The sequence below is a fragment of the Mesocricetus auratus genome, unplaced genomic scaffold (genome assembly GCF_017639785.1).
Source record: "Mesocricetus auratus isolate SY011 unplaced genomic scaffold, BCM_Maur_2.0 Super-Scaffold_100004, whole genome shotgun sequence".
In the NCBI taxonomy this organism is placed as follows: domain Eukaryota; kingdom Metazoa; phylum Chordata; class Mammalia; order Rodentia; family Cricetidae; genus Mesocricetus; species Mesocricetus auratus.
In genome coordinates, this window is record NW_024429189.1 from 87,575,208 (window position 1) to 87,594,413 (window position 19,206).

The 19,206-nt window shown below is 39.9% G+C and overlaps 2 protein-coding genes across 4 annotated transcripts in view; one reads left to right on the forward strand and one right to left on the reverse strand.

Annotated features, from left to right (window-relative positions):
- Ubr1 (ubiquitin protein ligase E3 component n-recognin 1) overlaps positions 1–17,226 on the reverse strand; it is a 125,821-nt gene extending 108,595 nt beyond the window's left edge. For both annotated transcript variants that reach the window (XM_040746131.1, XM_040746130.1), the window contains exons 1-3: positions 17,093–17,226; positions 4,659–4,915; positions 990–1,068 (exon numbers count right to left, since the gene is read on the reverse strand). In XM_040746131.1, the coding sequence (XP_040602065.1) occupies positions 990–1,068; positions 4,659–4,915; positions 17,093–17,173 (417 nt within the window). In that variant the 5' untranslated portion in view covers positions 17,174–17,226. The remainder of the gene's footprint in view (positions 1–989; positions 1,069–4,658; positions 4,916–17,092) is intronic.
- Positions 17,150–19,206, forward strand: part of Tmem62 (transmembrane protein 62) — a 41,464-nt gene continuing 39,407 nt past the window's right edge. Inside the window, exon 1 of one of the 2 annotated variants that reach the window (XM_040746132.1) lies at positions 17,150–17,284. The gene's annotated coding sequence lies outside the window, so the exon portion shown is untranslated. The remainder of the gene's footprint in view (positions 17,285–19,206) is intronic. The other variant, XM_040746133.1, reaches the window with a different exon arrangement.

Here is a 19,206-nt window from a genome sequence, read left to right on the forward strand (position 1 = left end):
AACATAATATATGATGCTAAGAATAGAACCCAAGGCCTTGGCATGTACTCCATCACTGACTATATACCAGCCTCCCTCCTGTGTTTTTAAGACAGAGTTTTTATACTGTAATTCAGGATAATCTGGAATTGACTATGTACTCAGGCTGATCTTGAACTCATGGCAGTCCTCCTGTTTTAGCTTCCCAAGTGCTAGAATTACAGGTATGAACCACCCCTCTGTTTCATACCTTTTTTATTTTCTTTAAAAGTTTTATATTTATTTACTTATTTACTTGTGTGCATGTATCCATGCACATTCTATTCTCCCACCAGTGGGTTCTAGCTTATTAAAGTCCAACAAACTACAGTTACATACATAAGGTTATTCAACAACAACTATGTGCAATATGAATACATCTATATTAAGTTCACAACAGATAAAACTTTTCATTATAATTTAAGGGATAAGCTGAAGAGAAAAAAAAATCAAGGACACCATTACAATAAAATAGAGTGAAGAGTGTTCTCAGGAGAGGATAAAGTGACTGAGATTCCAAAGGGACAAAGGACGGAGCTCCTGAAACTTGCCTTGTCCCGTTCCTTGACTTGGCAGTAGTTACATAGGTTTTTGGTTTTTATCTATCTATTTATCAATTCTTGGTTTTTTGAGGCAGGGTTTCTCTGTATAGCCCTGGCTGTCCTGGAACTCACTCTGTAGAGAAGGCTGGACTCGAAGTCTCAGAGATCCACCTGCTTCTGACTCCCATTCTGGGATTAAAGGCATGCGCCACCACTGCCTAGGAGGGTCTTATTTATTCTTTAAGTGATTCACATGCTTTATACTGTCTTCTTAATGTAAAAACACAATGTTGTAAGGAGATCCTTCTTGAAGTAGCAGATGTCTTATCATCAGGCAGACTTAACTACACATCAGAGCTACTCAGCAAGAAATGAAACATTGCTCAAAATTCCTACTATTTAAGTGATTTTATATTTCTTTTTTCATACCTTGTAACGATGGTTTTTATGAACACTACTCTGGAAGCAGTCCATACAGAGAACACATGTTGGATCAATTGCACAATCCCTGAAAAAGATAAATTATTAGATTCCAAAAACAAAAGCCAATTGCATTGATACTTAAGGTATAACTATAAAATAAGTGAGTTTCCTGTGTGTTGACAAAATAAACACAAAAGTACCCCAAGCCTGGCGGTAATGGCACATACCTTTAATGCCAGTACTTGGGAGGCAGAGGCAGGCGGATCTCTGTGAGTTAGAGGCCAGCCTGATCTATAGAGCAAGTTGGTAGCCAAGGTTATAAAAAAAAAAACCCTGTCTCAAAAAACAAAACAAAAGAAAACTTTGAAAAAAGCACAATACTGTTGCCGTAATTTCCAGCCTTATTTCTAACACATTTGAGTTTTACCTGGCTTCAAACTGTTAATTATGTGGAATAGTATTTAAAAATTGTATTAAAAAATCCTTTTTCATAAGGAAGATTATCTACCATGAAGAAAATTGCCACATCATTTGTAAATAATGTGCATTGTAACCGAGGTTTCAATACAGACAAATTTCACTGGAATACAAGCACTGCAGGGAAAAGATGTTTCTCTTATATGCTGATGGATCCCAAACACCTAGAACAAACAGTGCCTGGCACATAAGAAGTAATCACTGAGCCAACAAAAGAGTTTTTACAGTACACGATTCTACTTCATGTTTTCAGAGAAATATAAGAACATTAGTTACTACATGGTACAGAATTAAATTTTTTAAATAAGTGAAGGGACAAAATTATAAAGTTCAAAACTAAATTTTAGAGTTGGATGTGGTGGCACACATCTGTACTTTCTGCACTCTTGAGGCTAGGGCAGAAGAACTGCTGAGAGCCTGAGCTACAAAGTGAGTTTAAGACTAGTTGGGCTACATACTAAGACCCTGTCTCAAAAACACACATACAACAGGAATTTTAGGACTGGAGGAAGAGAAAAAGGAAGAGGGAAAAGAAGATGAATTTTAAACAGCTGACAGGATATAAAGGTTGCCCAAAATTCTGTTAAAATATATGATCTAATCTGTTTAGAGCAGTTTCTAGTAGGATATAAAGGTTGCCCAAAATTCTGTTAAAATATATGATCTAATCTGTTTAGAGCAGTTTCTAGTTTAAATTTTATTTTTGAGAATTCCATATGAGCACTGTATTTTACATAACCTCTCCTTTACTATATACGCACACCTTACTGAGTCCATTTAGTGTTGCTCATATGTATATGTGTTTAAGGCTGACCACTGTGATTGAACAACCTACCAAGGAGTTTGTCCCTGAAGAAAACAGACTCTCCCTCTCTCAGTAGTCACTGATTGCTAGCAGCTCTTGATCTAGAGGTAAGACGTTATAAAATCTTCCTGTCCGTGCTGGCATGTCAATGTACCACCATTATGCAGATCTTATTTAGGAAACTGTACTATTGAGATTTCATGGGTGTAGTTTCCCTGTCATGTTTGAAAGATACTATCTAGTAGCAGGTGTCCTGGTCTTCTAGCTCTTAAACTCCCCCTGGCCACACCCCCACCTTTTTTGTCTGTTCTCTAAGTATAAGGGTAACACTGTATATGTATCAAGCTGGGTACTACACAGTTACTAATCATTTTGATAAATTGTAGATCTCTGTAATAATCTCCTTTAGCACTACTGACATTTTTGAATTAACTAGTAATTTTGTTGTTGGGGTAGAGGAAACAATCCAATACATTGTGGAATGTTTAACAACAATCATGGTTTCTACACACTAAAAACCCCTGTCACAATGTTTCCAAGAAATTTTGGAAAGATGACAACACAGCAAAATGGAATACAAATGCAAGAGTTAACTTTTTTTTCTTGTTAGGAAGTAACAGGATAAAAAAACTGTTTTTGAAAACTGTTAACTAAGGTCTGAAGTGATGGTTGGTAGTTAAGAGCATTGGCTGCTCTTCCGGAGAACCTGGATTTGATTCTTAGCACCCCTATGGGAGCTCACAATTACCTGTAACTCCAGTTCCAGAGGTCCCCTTTTGTGAGCTCTTTGGTATCAGAAACACACATGGTGTATAGATATACATGCAGGCAAAACACACAAAATAAAATAAAAATACTGTAGGACACAGGAAAAACAAAAACAACCCACAAGACTATTGACCATACATACTCAGTGAGGCCTAATGACAGTCAAGCATAAACAATGAAATTCTGCTGATAAAGTCTAAAAAGGCAGAGTTATAACCTAAATGACCTCAAGTAAAGAACAAAAACAAAAGTGGTGCTAGTATCTAAGTCAAAAATTTTTGCTGGACATGGAGGTGCACACCTTTAAGTCCCAAATGGATCTTTATGATTTTGAAGCCAGCCTGGTCTACAGAGTGAGTTCCAGGACACCAAAAATACACAGAGAAACCCTGTCTCGGGAAAAAGAAAAAAAGGAAGAAAAAATTCAAGCAGTAACGTAAAGTAAAAAACTCTGGTCTACAATGACATTTAAGGCATTTACCCAAAACAAAAGGCATAAACCTGCCTCCAATTTCCACACAACTGACCTCTTACATTCAACTATATTCCAGCTGTTCCCACACAACACTTTACCTACAGTTCTAAAAACCAAAAATTCTGGAACATTTTGTTACTTTGTGGGTTTGTACCAAATTTCAGTTAGTGGTGAAAAGCAAAACAAAGCAAGCAAAAAAGCCCACACAGGGCTGGAGAGATGGCGCAGAGGTTAAGAGCACTGGTTGCTCTTCCAGAGGTCCTGAGTTCAATTCCCAGCAACCACATGGTGGCTCACAACCATCAGATCTGGTGCCCTCTTCTGACCTGCAGGGATACAAGCAGACAGAACACTGTATACTACATAAATAAATCTTTTAAAAAAAAAGAAAAATACACAAACATAAATTTTTAGTATATGTATAAAACCTGGATATTGGGGTTCATGCCTGTAATCCCATAGTAAGCTCTAGGCCAGCACAGGCAATAGAATGAGACCCTGTCTAAAAGATAAAAATATGTATATTTATATATGTATGTATGGTGTGACATGTAACTACAGACTCTATATTACTTGTGAGTATATCTTCATGAATACTCATAGAGCTCTTAACAGAAATCTTGCTGTATGATTACAAGGTTCTATTAAAATGCTGTTGAAGAAGTGCTCAGAACTCTGAAATATAGGTACCTCATCTCAAAAGTTTCAGATAGAGTATGCTGACTATATTACATGTACACAATGCAATGATCTATTTCTTGGATACCTTTAAAAACAGAAAAAAAAAAGAGTAAGAGAATTATTTAAAAAGAGGTCAAGAGCCAAGCAGTGGTGGCGTATGCCTTTGGTCCCAGCACCAGGGAAAAAGAGGCAGGCAGATCTCTGTGAGTTCGAGGCCAGCCTAGTCTACAGAGCAACTCCCAGGACAGATAGGACTACACAGAGAAACCTGACTTGAAAAACCAAAAGAAAAAAAAGTAATATATTAAAAAGCAAACTCTATGAGCAAAAGTGGATTTAAAAGGAACTTCAGACTAAATATAGACAGACTATAGACAGTGACAAACTGGGAAAAAGACATCGTGAAACAGGCATGATGCAAACTATAACTCGTAAATTGTAACCAATCCTATAAAAGCCTGAGGCTTACCTACAAGAATAAGTTGTTTCTCCACTTTTGAAAACCTTCCCACACAACTGAAATGCTCCGCTGTGCTTTAATTTCTCTAAGCAAACATCCGGATCCTCTCCAAATAAGTACCATTCCAATGGAGTGAATATTGACATTTGTACATTCTCTTCTTGCTTTTCCAAATCTGGGTCCATCTCGGCAAAATAAATTTCTGGCACTGATTGTGCCAAATGATGTAAGAAAGCAGTATAAAAATCAACTTGTTGATCCCACCACTGAAAGGAAAAAAAAATCAGACATTTTTATTTTTACAAATTGCTTTTTTAGTTAAAAAAATAAAGTATCTTATTCTTTGAGAATTTCATACATAATCACATTGAACATGTTCACTACCACCCTTCCTCCATCTCTCCCCTCTACTTCCCCATCCCCTCCAACTTTGTGACCTTTTCCTTTATGTATATATCTAACCCATTAAATCCAACTTATGCTACCTGTACATGAGTATGGCAGGCCTACCAGGGGCAATACCCTTAAAGCCAAGTTATTTCTTTCCTTTTTTTTTTTTTTAACCCCAAGACAGGGTGTCTCTGTGTAACAGTCCTGGCTATCCTGGAACTTGCTCTGTAGACCAGGCTCACTATGAACTCAGAGATTCACCTGCCTCTGCTTCCCAAGTGCTGGGATTAAAGGTGTAACATCACTATGCCCGGATACCAAGTTATTTCTTAATGATCAAGGAGTACAAATAAAGGCATAATTCTGTAATTTAAAGCAATTTGCAATATCTTTATCTTTCTCAATACAAAATAAGAGGAGAGTCAACTGGACCAACAAGATGGCTCACCAAGTAAAGTTCTTGCTATCAAGCCTGATGACCCGGCTAACCCCAGAACTGATACTTGCAAGCTGTCCTCTGACTCGTGCATTGTGGCACTTTTAAGTGGTCTTTTTTTTAAGAGTTAAATCAATTGTGGGTTAGCCACATATCAACACTGCTAGAGTATGAGGAGATACATGTCCTGATATATCCTTCAAGTTATACTGTTAAAAAGTAGACAAAAGGCCAGGCAGCTACACAGAGAAACCCCGTCTCGAAGGAAAACAAAAACAAAAAAAACCAACTAACTAACTAAAGAAATGGCAAAAGGCACAGAACAGTGAGTCCATATGCTACTGTTTATACAGAGGAGAAGAGAGGACATGCTATATACGCTTATATTTAAATAGAAGATCTCTGGGGAAAAGGTGAATATAGCTAAGGTAGTAGAGTGCTTATCTAGCATACAAGAAGTCCTGGGTTCTACCCACAGTACTACATTAGAACGTGGCATGATGACACACACCTGTAACACAGTACTCTGGATATAGAGACAAAAAAAAAAAAAAAAAAAAAAAAAGGACCATAAGCTCAAGTTCATCCTCAACTACACACAAGTTCAAGGCCTAGGGAATACCTGCCTCTTTTTTTTTTTTTTTTTTTTTTTTGGATTTTACGAGACAGGGTTTCTTTGTATTGTTTTGGAGGCTGCCGGACCAACCCGGCCTCGAACTCACAGAGATCCGCCTGCCTCTGCCTCCCAAGTGCTGGGATTAAAGGCGTGCGCCACCACCACCCGGCCTATACCTGCCTCTTTAAAAAAGAAAAAACACTGGGCGTTGGTGGCACATGCCTTTAATCCCAGCACTCTGGAGGCAGAGGCAGGTGGAACTCTGTGAGTTCGAAGCCAGCCTGGTCTACAGAAAGAGTTCCAGGACAGCCTCCAAAACAATACAGAGAAACCCTGTTTCGGGAAAAAAAAAATCCGAAAAAATTCAAAATAAACTAAAAATAGTAAGAGTCCTGGAAAGGATTCAGTTTTTACTGTCTGTCTGTCTTTACTGTGGTTTGAATATGCAATGTGTTTGAACAGTTGGGAGACTGTGGGGCCTGAAGAGGTAGAACCTCTCTTGGCAGTAGATAACCAAGGGACTGGCTCTGGCAGTCATAGACAGCCTTTCAGCACCCTCTGCCCCAACCTCCTAGTCAGTCACAGAAGTACGAGCCAGCCACCTCAGGCTCCCACCACCAGATAGCATGCCTTCCTGGCCATAGAACTAGGAGTCAAAAATCAACCAATCTTCTCTTCCCCTAAGCTGCCTCTGCCAGATGTTTTGTCTCAGCAAAGAGAAAAAACTAATTTAAGCACATGTGTGTGTGTATGTGTGTGTGTGTGCATGCACTTATGCACTTATGCACACATATATGTTCTATCTACAGAAATCATTCTAAAGCTTAATTAATCTTACATGTCTCAGGTACAAAAATATTCGTAAAAGCAAACCACTAAAAACCTCAATGACCATTACTGGAAGAACAAAAAAGAAATCATAGAACCCACCATTCAACCATATTGCTCAAGTGTGCATAAATATCAGTTATGTTCACTGCAATACTTGTAACTGAAAAAGCTGAAGTCTGCCTAAATGCCTACAGATAAAAGTACATTTATTAAGACAGAACATACCACTCCCTACCCCTTCGGACGCAGGGTCTCACTATGTAGCCCTGGCACCAGAGCCGACACTATGTAGACCAGGGTGGCTTAGAACTTGCAGAGATCCAATGACTCTGCTTCTGAGTGCCAAGTTAAAGGGATACATTGCCATGCCCAGCAGAACATACCATTCTACGGATATAGAATGCCATAAAATACTGCTAAGTAGCCAGGTGGTGGTGGCACAGAGGCAGGCGGATCTCAGTGAGTTGGAAGCCAGTCTGGTCTTCAAAGTGAGTTTCAGGACAGTCTCCAAACCTGCAGAGAAACCGTGTCTCGAAAAGCCAATATACATATATACATAAAATCTGTTAAATAGAAAAGGCAAATGTTGATTATTAATATAACCATGCTTACAAAAAAATTAATCATGTATACTATAAATTTGTCTACAGATACTGGGGTGGGGCTAACTACATGGTAGAGCATTTATATAACATGTACAAGGCATCGGGTTTGATCTGCACCATAAAAAAGAAAAAGAAAAAAAAAGGTGTCCCATATGGTTTCGATGCTTATTCTGCTAAAGCAAATATAAGTACGCAGGTCTTTTAACTTTACCCTTCTTGATTTGCATAATTTCACGTTAAACTACAACAAAATAATAAAGGGAGAGTTCCAGCACAGCCAGGGCTACACAAGAAACCCTGTCTTTAATCTTCCCTTTAATCTTTCTCTAGTCTAATGAAGATTCTGAGCTAACAACTGTCTAAAGTCTTGGATACTACTAAATATGCTTATGCCTTAACACAAAATATTCATGTTTTTAAACCATGTATTTATACTGCTTGTTGATTGGTACAGAATACCTGAATGTGGATACCAGCAGTGCCCTTTCTATGGGTCTAATTACTAGCTCTCATTCCTCTGCTCTGTCCCTTATCCCTTCTTCAAGGTACAGCTCAGTAATAATCCTTCACTGGTAATGCCAGAAAATTTCTCTCCTGTTAATTACAATACAGCACTTATAAAGAAGACATTCATTCTGTACTCGTATCTGATATCATCAACTACAAATACTCATTCATTCACTTAGCAGTTCTAGGAGCTGAACCCATGGCCTGCTGCATGCCAGAAAATATATTTGGGTGTTTGTTTGTTTCTGTTGAATATAAGGTCTAACTATGTAGCCCTGTCTGTCCTGTACTCATTTTTGTAGACAGTGTTTCTCTGTGAAGCTTTGTAGACCAGACTGGCCTCAAACTCACAGAGATCTACCTACCTCTGCCTTCCCAGTGCTGAGATTAAGGGTGAGCACCACCACTGCCCAGCTTGCTCTCTCTTTTCAAAACATCTATCAGATATTCTAGTGGAAACAAGCAAGCAACTGAGTTTGATTCTGAAGCTCAGAAGAGAGATGGCCTAGAGCTGTAAGCTGGGAAATGAACATACATAGTTTGGAAAGCTGTTGGGACTGGATGGCATTACTATGCAAAAAAAAAAAAACAAAAAACAAAAAACAAAAACAAAAACTGTCTCCCTTTTCCAGAAGCTAACAATAGTCAATGGCTCCATTGGCTAGGGATTTTATGCCCACCTCCCATTTCCATGCTATGATTTAGTCTGGCTTGGGTTTGTACAGGTTTTGTGCATGTTGTCAAAACCCCTGTAAATTCATATGTGTACCTTCTCTGTACAAAAGACAGTTTCCTTATAGTTATCCACTATTGCATTGCCCCTAGCTCTTCTTCTTTTCCATAAGAATCCCTGAACCTTAGAAGGAGAGTTGGGTTGTTGTTATTATTATTATTATTGAAATAAGATCTTTCTTGGTAGCCCAGGCTGACCTGAAAGTCACTATATAGCTCCGGGTGGCCTTGAACTCATAATTCTCCTGCTTTGCCCCCCCCCCCAAATTCAAGGATTGTCAAGTATGAGCTACTATACCCAACTCAGAAACTGTTTCTCAGCCGGGCGTTGGTGGGGCACGCCTTTAATCCCAGCACTCGGGAGGCAGAGGCAGGCGGATCTCTGTGAGTTCGAGGCCAGCCTGGTCTACAAAGTGAGTTCCAGGACAGTCTCCAAAGCTACAGAGAAACCCTGTCTCGAAAAACCAAAAAAAAAAAAAAAAAAAACTGTTTCCCAATTAAAATTTCTGTATCTCTTTTGAGATTAACACGCACACACACACACACACACACACACACACACACACACAGAGGCCAGTAAGATATTGAAGCTATGATGACCTAAGTTTAATCCTGGATACTACAAGGTAACAGGAGAAAACTGACTCCAGAGAGGTAACCTCTGAACTCTATACACACAATAAGGTAAGTGAGTACCTGTTTTTATATACATACATACATACATACACACACACACACACATATACACAAAATGTAAAACATTTTAAAATTATTCAATATGTATTTTACTGAGTAAACAAGTTATTCGGCAATTATTATTGGTGAACATTTCATGTTTTCTCCCCTTTGGTTGTTTTTTAAGTGTTTCCTCCATTTGCAACAGGAATTAAATGTTTAAGTTGAAAGACCAGAAAAACAAACAAACAAAAAGCAACTATTTTCTCCACAACATTTGGGATTAAGGAAAAGCTAGCTTTCCTAATTAACTGTCCCATAAAAACAAGTTCTCACAACATTTTAAATTCCCAGACATTCCGAACATTTTCCTCATCCCCATGGAGACTAAAAGATAAAGTTTGCAACTCTAAAATGTGCAGCTACAGATGCCCCTGTGGGAACATTATTCTGAAAAAGGAACTTTGGTAGATTCCTGTTTAAACCACAACTTAGCCTTCAGTAAGACAACTACTAAATATCTGCAATCTTCAGCGGCCTGTCACTTCTTAATTTCCTTTTTTTAATTTTTACTTGTTTGTTTTTGTTTTTGTTTAAGAAAGTCTCACTATGCTGCCCTAGCTGATCTGGAACTAGCTCTGTAGACTAGGCTTGTCTTGAACTCAGAGATCTGCCTGCCCCAGTCTCCCAAAAACTGGGATTAAAGGTGTGAGTCCCATAATCTTAGCTGCTGCCTCTTCTTCTTTTTTATTGTTTTTTAAATTTTTTTGGAAAGGTAACAAAATCTAGAGGCTCTGGATTTTTCATAGGTAGTACTGAATTAGCAATTAGAAAACATTTTGAGGCATCAGAAATCCTTGGGTATACAGCTTTCTTGTACTGCTATTTGGCATATAAACCTTTCTTTTCTTTTCTTTTGTTCCCAAAACAGAAAAAAATCTGCCTGTCTCTGCTAAAGGCACACCGGTGACAAGTTTTTTGTCTCCCCCCACCCCCCAAGATAGGGTTTCTCTGTGTAACAACTCTGGCTGTCCTGGAACTCACTTAGACCAAGCTGGCATTGAACTCACATAGATCCACCTGCCGCTGTCTCCTAAGCACTAGGATTAAAGGTGTGTACCACCACTGCCTGGGAGAAAAATTCATATCTAAAAAAAAAATCACACTGTGCACACAGTGAGTTTTCAATAAAGACATGGAATTTGGAAAACAAAAAACAAAAAAAAGCTGAAGTTCAAGCATGAGATCCCAGACATAATCCCTGCTTTCAAAGAGCACATTCTCTTCTTGGCAGCTATATCACAATTATAACTTGGAGAATGTGTGCAACTAACACCTTAGGTCAGTCACATGGAGACACCTGGTCCTATGGACAAGCAAGCCTAGTTTGTGAGGCTTCATTTCTTACTTCTACTAACTTCCATATTGTCAGTCTTAATCTGATGCTTAGCCACTTTTTCACACTACATTTCATTATTTCTGCCAACCTTGTCCTGTCTGTAAACATGTTTCCCATGTATTTACAGCATTAATAATATGAGTCGGAGCAATATATCGAGGCCTGTGACAAGCTCTCTCTCTCTCTCTCTGCTCTTTTATCTTTCAATAAAGAATAAGTATGCTGCCAGAATCTCGTTTTTATAAGCATCCTGTCTTTTGAGCCACTGTCTTCCTTTTTCATCTCCAACCACACTTTCCTTTGAAGTCTTTGGATGAATGTAATGCTGTCCTGTAGGGGTGAGCCCACAACATTGTCCACGCCCAAAGGGGCATGGAGGAGGGGGATGGGCACAGGTGAGGATAAAAGGAAAGCAAAAGTAAAAGCACTGTCTTGGAAGCTAGCCACGTTCCCAGAGCTTCTATCCCTGTTTATCTTGTAAGTATATTTAATAAATATATTAGACCTCCTTTTCAAATAGCATTATTTCCATCAGTTTTTTTCTGTTGTATGGACTATACATTTCCAAAACAACTAAAGTATTTTCTTAGATTGCAAAGTAAAATATGTATGCATTTAAAAAAGGAATAAATAAAAAGACATGCCTTCCTTGTAGTTAACATCATTTCTAAGCTTACTCATAAAAACAAAAAGCTGAAAGGCTTTTTAAAAATTTTATCCATAAAAACATATTAAGTGGTTAGAGTCTTACTCTACTAAGCCAAGTAGAACTTGTTTTGAAGAACTGCATTAAGTCAAATATTAGAAGGAATACTTAAGAGAATGATTGTGAACTTGGCTCTGGTCAGGTCCTTAATTGCTTCTGGGTAACAAGTGGGTACTTAAGGAAGCACAGCAACTCTTCTGCAGCCTTTCAGTGATATTTGTTTAGTATAATCTATTTCCACAAGCACTCCACTTATTATAGGGACATAAGACTTTTTTAAAGGATGTGTAATGATACCCATGTTGGTGAACACATTCTAGAAGACAATATTGTGAGTTATAGGCCAGGCTGAGCTATATAACAAGATCCATCTCAAGAAAGAAAAGAAAAAGGACCAAACTTGTCAACCAAAATAAAAATAGCTATTATTTCTTTCACAAGTGCCACACTGACTCATGTACAGGAGATCATAGTAAGTCACCAGGGAGTAGTAAGGTCTTAATATTTTGTTTTAGGCCACCTGAGACAATGGAAATTCTCTCATAGAATACAGCATAGGATTGACGTCTTTAGAGAAACTGGATAATGGGATGGCAATGGAAATTTGAGACAACCTTCAAAGGCAGCACATAAAGAATAGGCAAAGACGTCTCTCCGTGGTTATCATTCATCACTGATTTGCACACCTGTCTTTCCAGGCAGATTCTCTGTGAAGTACTGAAGAGACTGACACAGAACTGATTTACTCTTAAAGATTACACTTTTTGCTCTGTAGAGAATGGACTGAAATGCCTCATATGCAGCATCACTGCAGGAACTTGCCCTGACTAGGAGCAGCAAAGAAATGAAGAAATAACACATCCACAGAGATGAAAAGTTGGGATCAGATAGTCTAGACTCTCAGATGGAGAAACCTCAGCACTGCAGTGTGTTTATCATATACAACACAGACAGGCAGGGTTACTGCATACAGCTGAACAAGAAGGCAGGATCATGCCATCCAGTGATGGTGCCCGCCTTTAATCCCAGCACTGCGGAGGCAGAGGTAGACAGATCTCTGTGAGTTCGAGGCCAGCCTGTCTACAGGACAGTCAGAGTTACACAGAGAGACCCTGTCTTGAAAAATCAAAAGTAGAAAAAAAAAAGGCAAGGTTATGACATACAGATAAACAAGGAGACAGGGTTTATGGTGTACAGCTAATCTCAATAGAAGCATTCCCTGTAGGGAGCACTCTTCAGGCCATAAATGTCTTGGGGGAGAAAAAAGGAGATTTTCTGTCCACACTATCAATATATGCAGATGGACCAGAAGAAGACTTTGTCATCCCTCTGAGCCTATTTTGGAGCAGAGGTGGAAAAGGGGGACTTTGCCATTTTCTCACACGACTGAGGCCATGTTCCTTGACAAGCCTTTGTCTGTGTCAACATTCAATCAGGGCTTCACTCAGTCAGGGCTTCCTCCACTCCCCATTCTGCAAATGGCAAAAGTACAAGGAAAGACAGCCAGATGGTGGTGGCTCATGCCATTAATCCCAGCACTCAGGAGGCAGGGCAGGAGGATCTCTGTGAGTTCAAGGCCAGCCAGGTCTACAGAGTAAGTTCCAGGACAGCCAGTACTGTTACATACAAAAAATGTGTCTCAAAAGAAACAAACAAAAAAAGTAGATGGAAACAAACCAGTATAAGAAGCTACAGTTGCCAGGCGGTGGTGGTGTAAGCACTCAGAAGGCAGAAACAGGCGGAGCTCTGTGAGTTCAAAACCAAAGGCATACGCCACCACTGCCAGGCTCATGACCTCTTTTTAAACAATTCTCTTACTCTTTTGGATTTTTTGAGACAGGGTTTCTCTGTGTAGCTTTGTAAACCAGACTGGCCTCAAACTCACAGAGATCTACCTGCCTCTGCCTTCCCAGTGCTGAGATTAAGGGTGAGCACCACCACTGCCCAGCTTGCTCTCTCTTTTCAAAACATCTATCAGATATTCTAGTGGAAACAAGCAAGCAACTGAGTTTGATTCTGAAGCTCAGAAGAGAGATGGCCTAGAGCTGTAAGCTGGGAAATGAACATACATAGTTTGGAAAGCTGTTGGGACTGGATGGCATTACTATGCAACGAGAGTACTCAGAAAAAAAGATCACAGTATCACACTGTGTGATATCTTTTAAGATGCAACTTAGGGGGGAATCCAGTAAAAGAAAGTAGGTATTCTGACAGACCACCACAAAACCTTCTGGATTTCCAATTTTTTCAGCCCCTATCATGGATCCAATAAATTACTGTTTCCTAAAAACTACATTGCCGTACTCTTTTCCTAGGCTGTTTGGTTCCTAGGTATATGTATGTGCATATGCACACAACTGGACCTTAAAGATACTGTTCCTTTCTATAACCTCAATCATCAATTCTAAACTAGTAACTTCAAAATGGCTAGTTTACTAGGGCATGCTTGTGATAGGTAGTTTCTTAGACCTTTTAAGATCCAAGAATCAATTCTCTTGATGAATTTGTTTAACTCAAATTATTTTTTTATTTTTATCTCTTAGTGAAGATTTAGCAATGGCTTTTATAAATGTTCAATAACTCTCAACTATTGTTTCATTATAATTTTTAAAAAATTATTATTATTGTGTGTGGGCAGGTGGCTGCACGTGCCACAGCATGAAGGTCAGAGGGCAACTTTGTAGAGTTCTTTCTCTCCTTCCACATTTGCATTGGTTCTAACGATCAAATTACGGTTACCAGGCTTGTGCAATAATCACCTCTTAGCACCTCTCAGCCATCTTGCAAGCACTATCATTTCCTTCTACTTACATGTTAAGTGATGACAAAGTGGTTAGCAATGTTAATAAAATGATCCTGTATCTAAAAAGGAAATTTAGTTTAAGGAAATCAGCAACTATAACTAGAAAAGCACTCTAATGAGAATGGTTTTTTTGTTTTGTTTTGGTTTTGGTTTTTTGAGATAGGGTTTCTCTGTGTAGCTTTGGAGGCTGTCCTGGAACTTGCTCTGTAGACCAGGCTGGCCTTGAACTCACAGAGATCCACCTGCCTCTGCCTCCGAGTGCTGGAGAGAATGGAAATCATTATGAAAGCTCTGTAGCTATCCTATATTTGTTATTTTGTTTCTACCAGTCCAGACTGTGATTTGAGATACAAATTAATCAAATGGGGGTAGGGTGCTGAGGACTCAAGTTGAGCAACTTTGGCTTAACAACAAGGGTATTTAAGTAGGGAGAACAAAATGAAAAACAGCAGTCTTTAAAAAGTACAGGAAGTAGGATGATCTCTGGGGTCAAGCAGAAATATTCAAGCCAAAAAACAAAAACCAAACAAAAAGCCCAAAGGGGTTATTAGGCTTCACAGTCATAGGTCTGTATACACTTATACCTTCCTATCTTGAACCTAAATTCTTTCATTATTATATTATTTGTATCACTAGACTGAGTTCCCTGAGGTTACATGACACCTCTCCTTGCTACTTTGTAAAGTTTAAAAAGCCTTGTCCAAAGAAATATATTATTCTTTGAAGGAATATTTGCAGCCGAGAGGGCGTTGGTGGCCCATGTCTTTAATTCCAGCACTCGGGAGGCAGAGGCAGGCGGATCTCTGTGAGTTTGAGGCCAGCCTGGTCTACAGTGCGAGTTCCTGGACAGCCTCTAAAACAATACAGAGTAATCCTGTCTCAAAAAACCATAAATAAATAAGGAGTATTTGCTACAGATTCCTGTTCAATTTCTTTCTTCCATTTTTTTTTGGGGGGGGTTGTCAAGACAGGGTTTCTCTGTGTAGCTCTGGCTGTCCTGGAACTAGCCCTGTAGACCAGGCTGGCCTTAAACTCACAGAGATCTACCTGCATCTGCCTTCTGAGTGCTAGAATTAAAGGAGTGTGCCACAGCCCAGCTCCTGTTCAATTTCTATACCATCATCTCCAATTCCAAATTAATGGATGTTTTATGGTTTTAATATTGGGGTTTTACAGTGCTAGTGGGAAAGAATTAATACGACAAAACTTTAAATAAACATTACTTATCATTGGCAATAGGAAACTACAATTCTTATGACTACAACATAGTTACAATAGATTACAAAAAAAGGGCATGATTCTATTTATGAATCATTCTCCTACTTATGTTTTTAAATGGAGTTTCATGTGTGGCCCAGAGCTTACCTGGAATTTCTGAAGTTAAGTGATCCTTCTGCCTTAGCCTAATATGTTGCAGGGATGGCACTATAGCTCACAAGAAGAGCTCTTACCTAGCATGCATAAAACCTTAAGTTTGCTCTCCAGCACTAAAAGAAGTTTCGCTACTTGGAAACATGTTGCAGTGTCTCATCCCTTGTCATCTCTATAATTGTTTTCATCTGAACTTCACTACCAGGGTGAAATGAGTTTCAACTACTTTTTGAGATGGAGGAGGAAGAGTGCCAAGTGCTGACCTAGTACACACATCCTTATTCCAACTCTGTCCTTATGGGGTTTTTATCTTACAGACATTCTCTCCAGTCCCTGTGGTTGACTCATTTCTGTGTCACTCTCTTGTCTCATAAAACAATGTTCAAGTGTGATGGGGTAAAGTCAAGAACAAGTTTATTAAAACTATACAACAACTGCACTAGCCAGGCAGTGGTGGTGCACACCTTTAATGCCAGCACTCGGGAGGCAGAGGCAGGTGGAACAAAACCAAAACCAACTGCACTAACAAATATGTGTGTATATGATGCATTATTAGTGGGTGTGTCTATATCCCACACTTTTCCACATGCAGCTACAGACAAACTGATTAAAACATGTCATAATCAATATTTAGTATTTCTCTCCCCAATAGTTACTTGTCTGAAGGGACCACATCAGAACATTTGCTAACATTACCCCGCCTTTTAGACTACACTGTTAGTAGTCTCCCTACAGCCAGACTATGACTCAAATGTGTTCACTACCTCCGCTTTTTCTCATTCTTTCAAAACCCAAGAGCCAGGTACATATTCCACTATTCGTTAAAGGTATTTCTCTCATTTCTTCACATTTAAAAGGCAGTGACAAGTGACAGATTTCCCTCACTGGGGGCCAGACCTGGGATTCTCAAGACGCTACAGTAATGACATCTGGACATGACAGCTGCAACACGCACTGTCACTATCAAGTTCAACCACCTATGCGATTATCTCACACCAGGTGCTGCGTACAGGATTCCTATCAACAAAAACAAAATGGGCCAGCAATGCGACTACCGAAAAATGGCCTTCTCCAGTCTCACCTCAGCTCCCACAGTAAACCACCTAATACAGTACGAGTTCTTTCCACTTCAAAATAGAGACACGCGTGCCCAAGCACGTTGAGACTAAATAGATGACAGTCATTATACTCCGTGGGCTTGGCTGGCAGGAATGTGTGTAGGTGGCCACTAACTTTATGGGGGGAGAGGGTCCTTCAATCCTTGGACTCCCCTTCCCCAGCAACGCCACGGAGAGCGGAGCCCCACACCCTCCGAGGCGCGGCGGGAGACTCCTGGGGAGAGGACAAAAGGCGCTAGCGGGTGAAGGCTCACCGAGGTCGGCCGCTGAGGGCCCCGGGGAGGCTCCGGGCTGACGTCCATCCTCTCGGCGCCGTCCGTCTCGTCGTCCGCCATCTTAAGGGAAACGAACACCCGCAGTCCCCGACCCCCGGCCCTGGCGAGCGGAAACCTGTGGCCAGCCCGACGCGCCAGAGACGACACTTTTACGACGGCCCCTGAAGTCAGGTTTGTCGCAGCACCCGGAGCGGCTTCCGGTCGGCTTCCCGGAAGCAGGCTCCCGACCTGCCAGGCGTAGGTTTCCACCCCCTGTGTGTAGTGGTGGATCCCCAGGCTGAGCCCCGAGGGAAGCCCTCACCCGGGGTAGGCCTGTTGAGGTGACAAAACCGGGAAACCTAGTCCTTTTATCGTTAGAGGAAGACAAACTGGATACTAAGCCCTTGGGAAAATAACGTGAAAAGAACAAGGTAGATATACGGAAACATCTAGAAACAACGAGCGGGAAAAAAGTTGACACAAACTACATATTTATGCATTCGTGCATCTAGATGCAAAGGATAGTTTTTATCCAGGAGGAAGCACCCAAGGCCAAGACTAGGGTTGGAGCTCAAAGGTGGTCAAGAGTTAATTTAACATCATCCGTTGTTTTTGTTTTTTGGCTTTTTTTTTTCTCAAAATGAATGTCCTAACTCGGCCTCCAGTTCCACGCATTCGTCCCTCTTCGCCAGCCACCTGGTCAATTTTAAGTTAATTTTTTTTTCTTTTAAATTTTGTGTGTGTGTGTGTGTGTGTGTGTGTGTGTGTGTGTGTGTGTGTGTGATGTGTGCACGAGCCACGATGCATGTTTGGAGGTCAGAGGACTATTTGAGGGGATTGGTTCTCTGCCATCTCGCCTGCCTTAAACGTTTAAAAGTAATTTTTTTAAAGCGCGGAATCTGTAAAGCTCGAGTTTTCTTACCGTACTCCAATCAAAGTAACACATTACAATAGATAGAGGCAGAGCTAAATCCCAGCTATCGTCTATTAAACTAGAACTTAAGAAATTTGCAAAAATAATAATAATAATAATAATAATAATAATCATTCCCATATTTGGGAGTACATTTTTGTTTACAGAGTTAATTTTCATTTTAACTGCTGTTTACACCTGGTGTAACGGCACACACCCAAAAATACTCCAGGGGCAAAGACCAATGGATCTCTGCATTCAAGGCCATCCTGGTCTACTCCGAGAGCTCTAGTACAGCTGGAGCTATACAGTGAGACACTATTTCAAAAAAGAAAAAGGAGAAGAAAAATGTTATCTTAGTAATAATATTGGCTATTATTATGGGTAGTTTTCAACTATAATGCTAGCTAGCATTTGAGAAGCTGAGATAGAATATTGTTACAAGCTGGAGGCCAGCAGAGTTACATAGTTCCAAGTCAGTCTAGCTGCAGAGTGAGTTCCTAACCCAAAAAACAAAAACAAAAACAAAAAAAAACAGAATTTTTCTCTATCTTAAACTGTAATTAGTAAATATTGATACAAACCACAATGTAGAAGATCTTGGGGGGGGAGGTGCTCCAATAATTTTAAGGAGTTTAAGTGATCTTGAGAAAATAAACTTAGAGAACCTGTCGTAGAATCATTATTTCTATCTTGAAAAGATACATCGTAGGGTGAAAAATCAAGTGACTTAAACAATGTTTTATAAGGCCAGGCTGTGGTGGTGCATGCCTTTAATTCCTGCACTTGGGAGGCAGAGGCAGGTGGATCTCAATGAGTTGGAGGCCAGACTGGTCTACAAAGTGCGTTGAGTTCCAGGCCAGGCTCCAAAGGTACACAGAGAAACCCTGTCTCAAAAAACAATGTTTTATAAGACCAAAAAAAAAAAAAGGGGAGGGCAGGGTGCTAAGGCTAGGCTTGTGATTTATTGTAAAGTGCTTATCTAACTAACATGCACAAGCTCCTATGTCCCCTAGCACCACACACATACACCACAGACACACACAGACAAACCAACAATAATAAATGCACCTTAGACTGGGGTTATTGTTCACAGGGAGAGTGTTTATCTAGCAAGCACTTTTTCCCGGACTTAATCGTTAGTGCCTAAAAAATGCAGCTATTTTTATGTTAAACATTTTTTTTTTTCCGAGACAGGGTT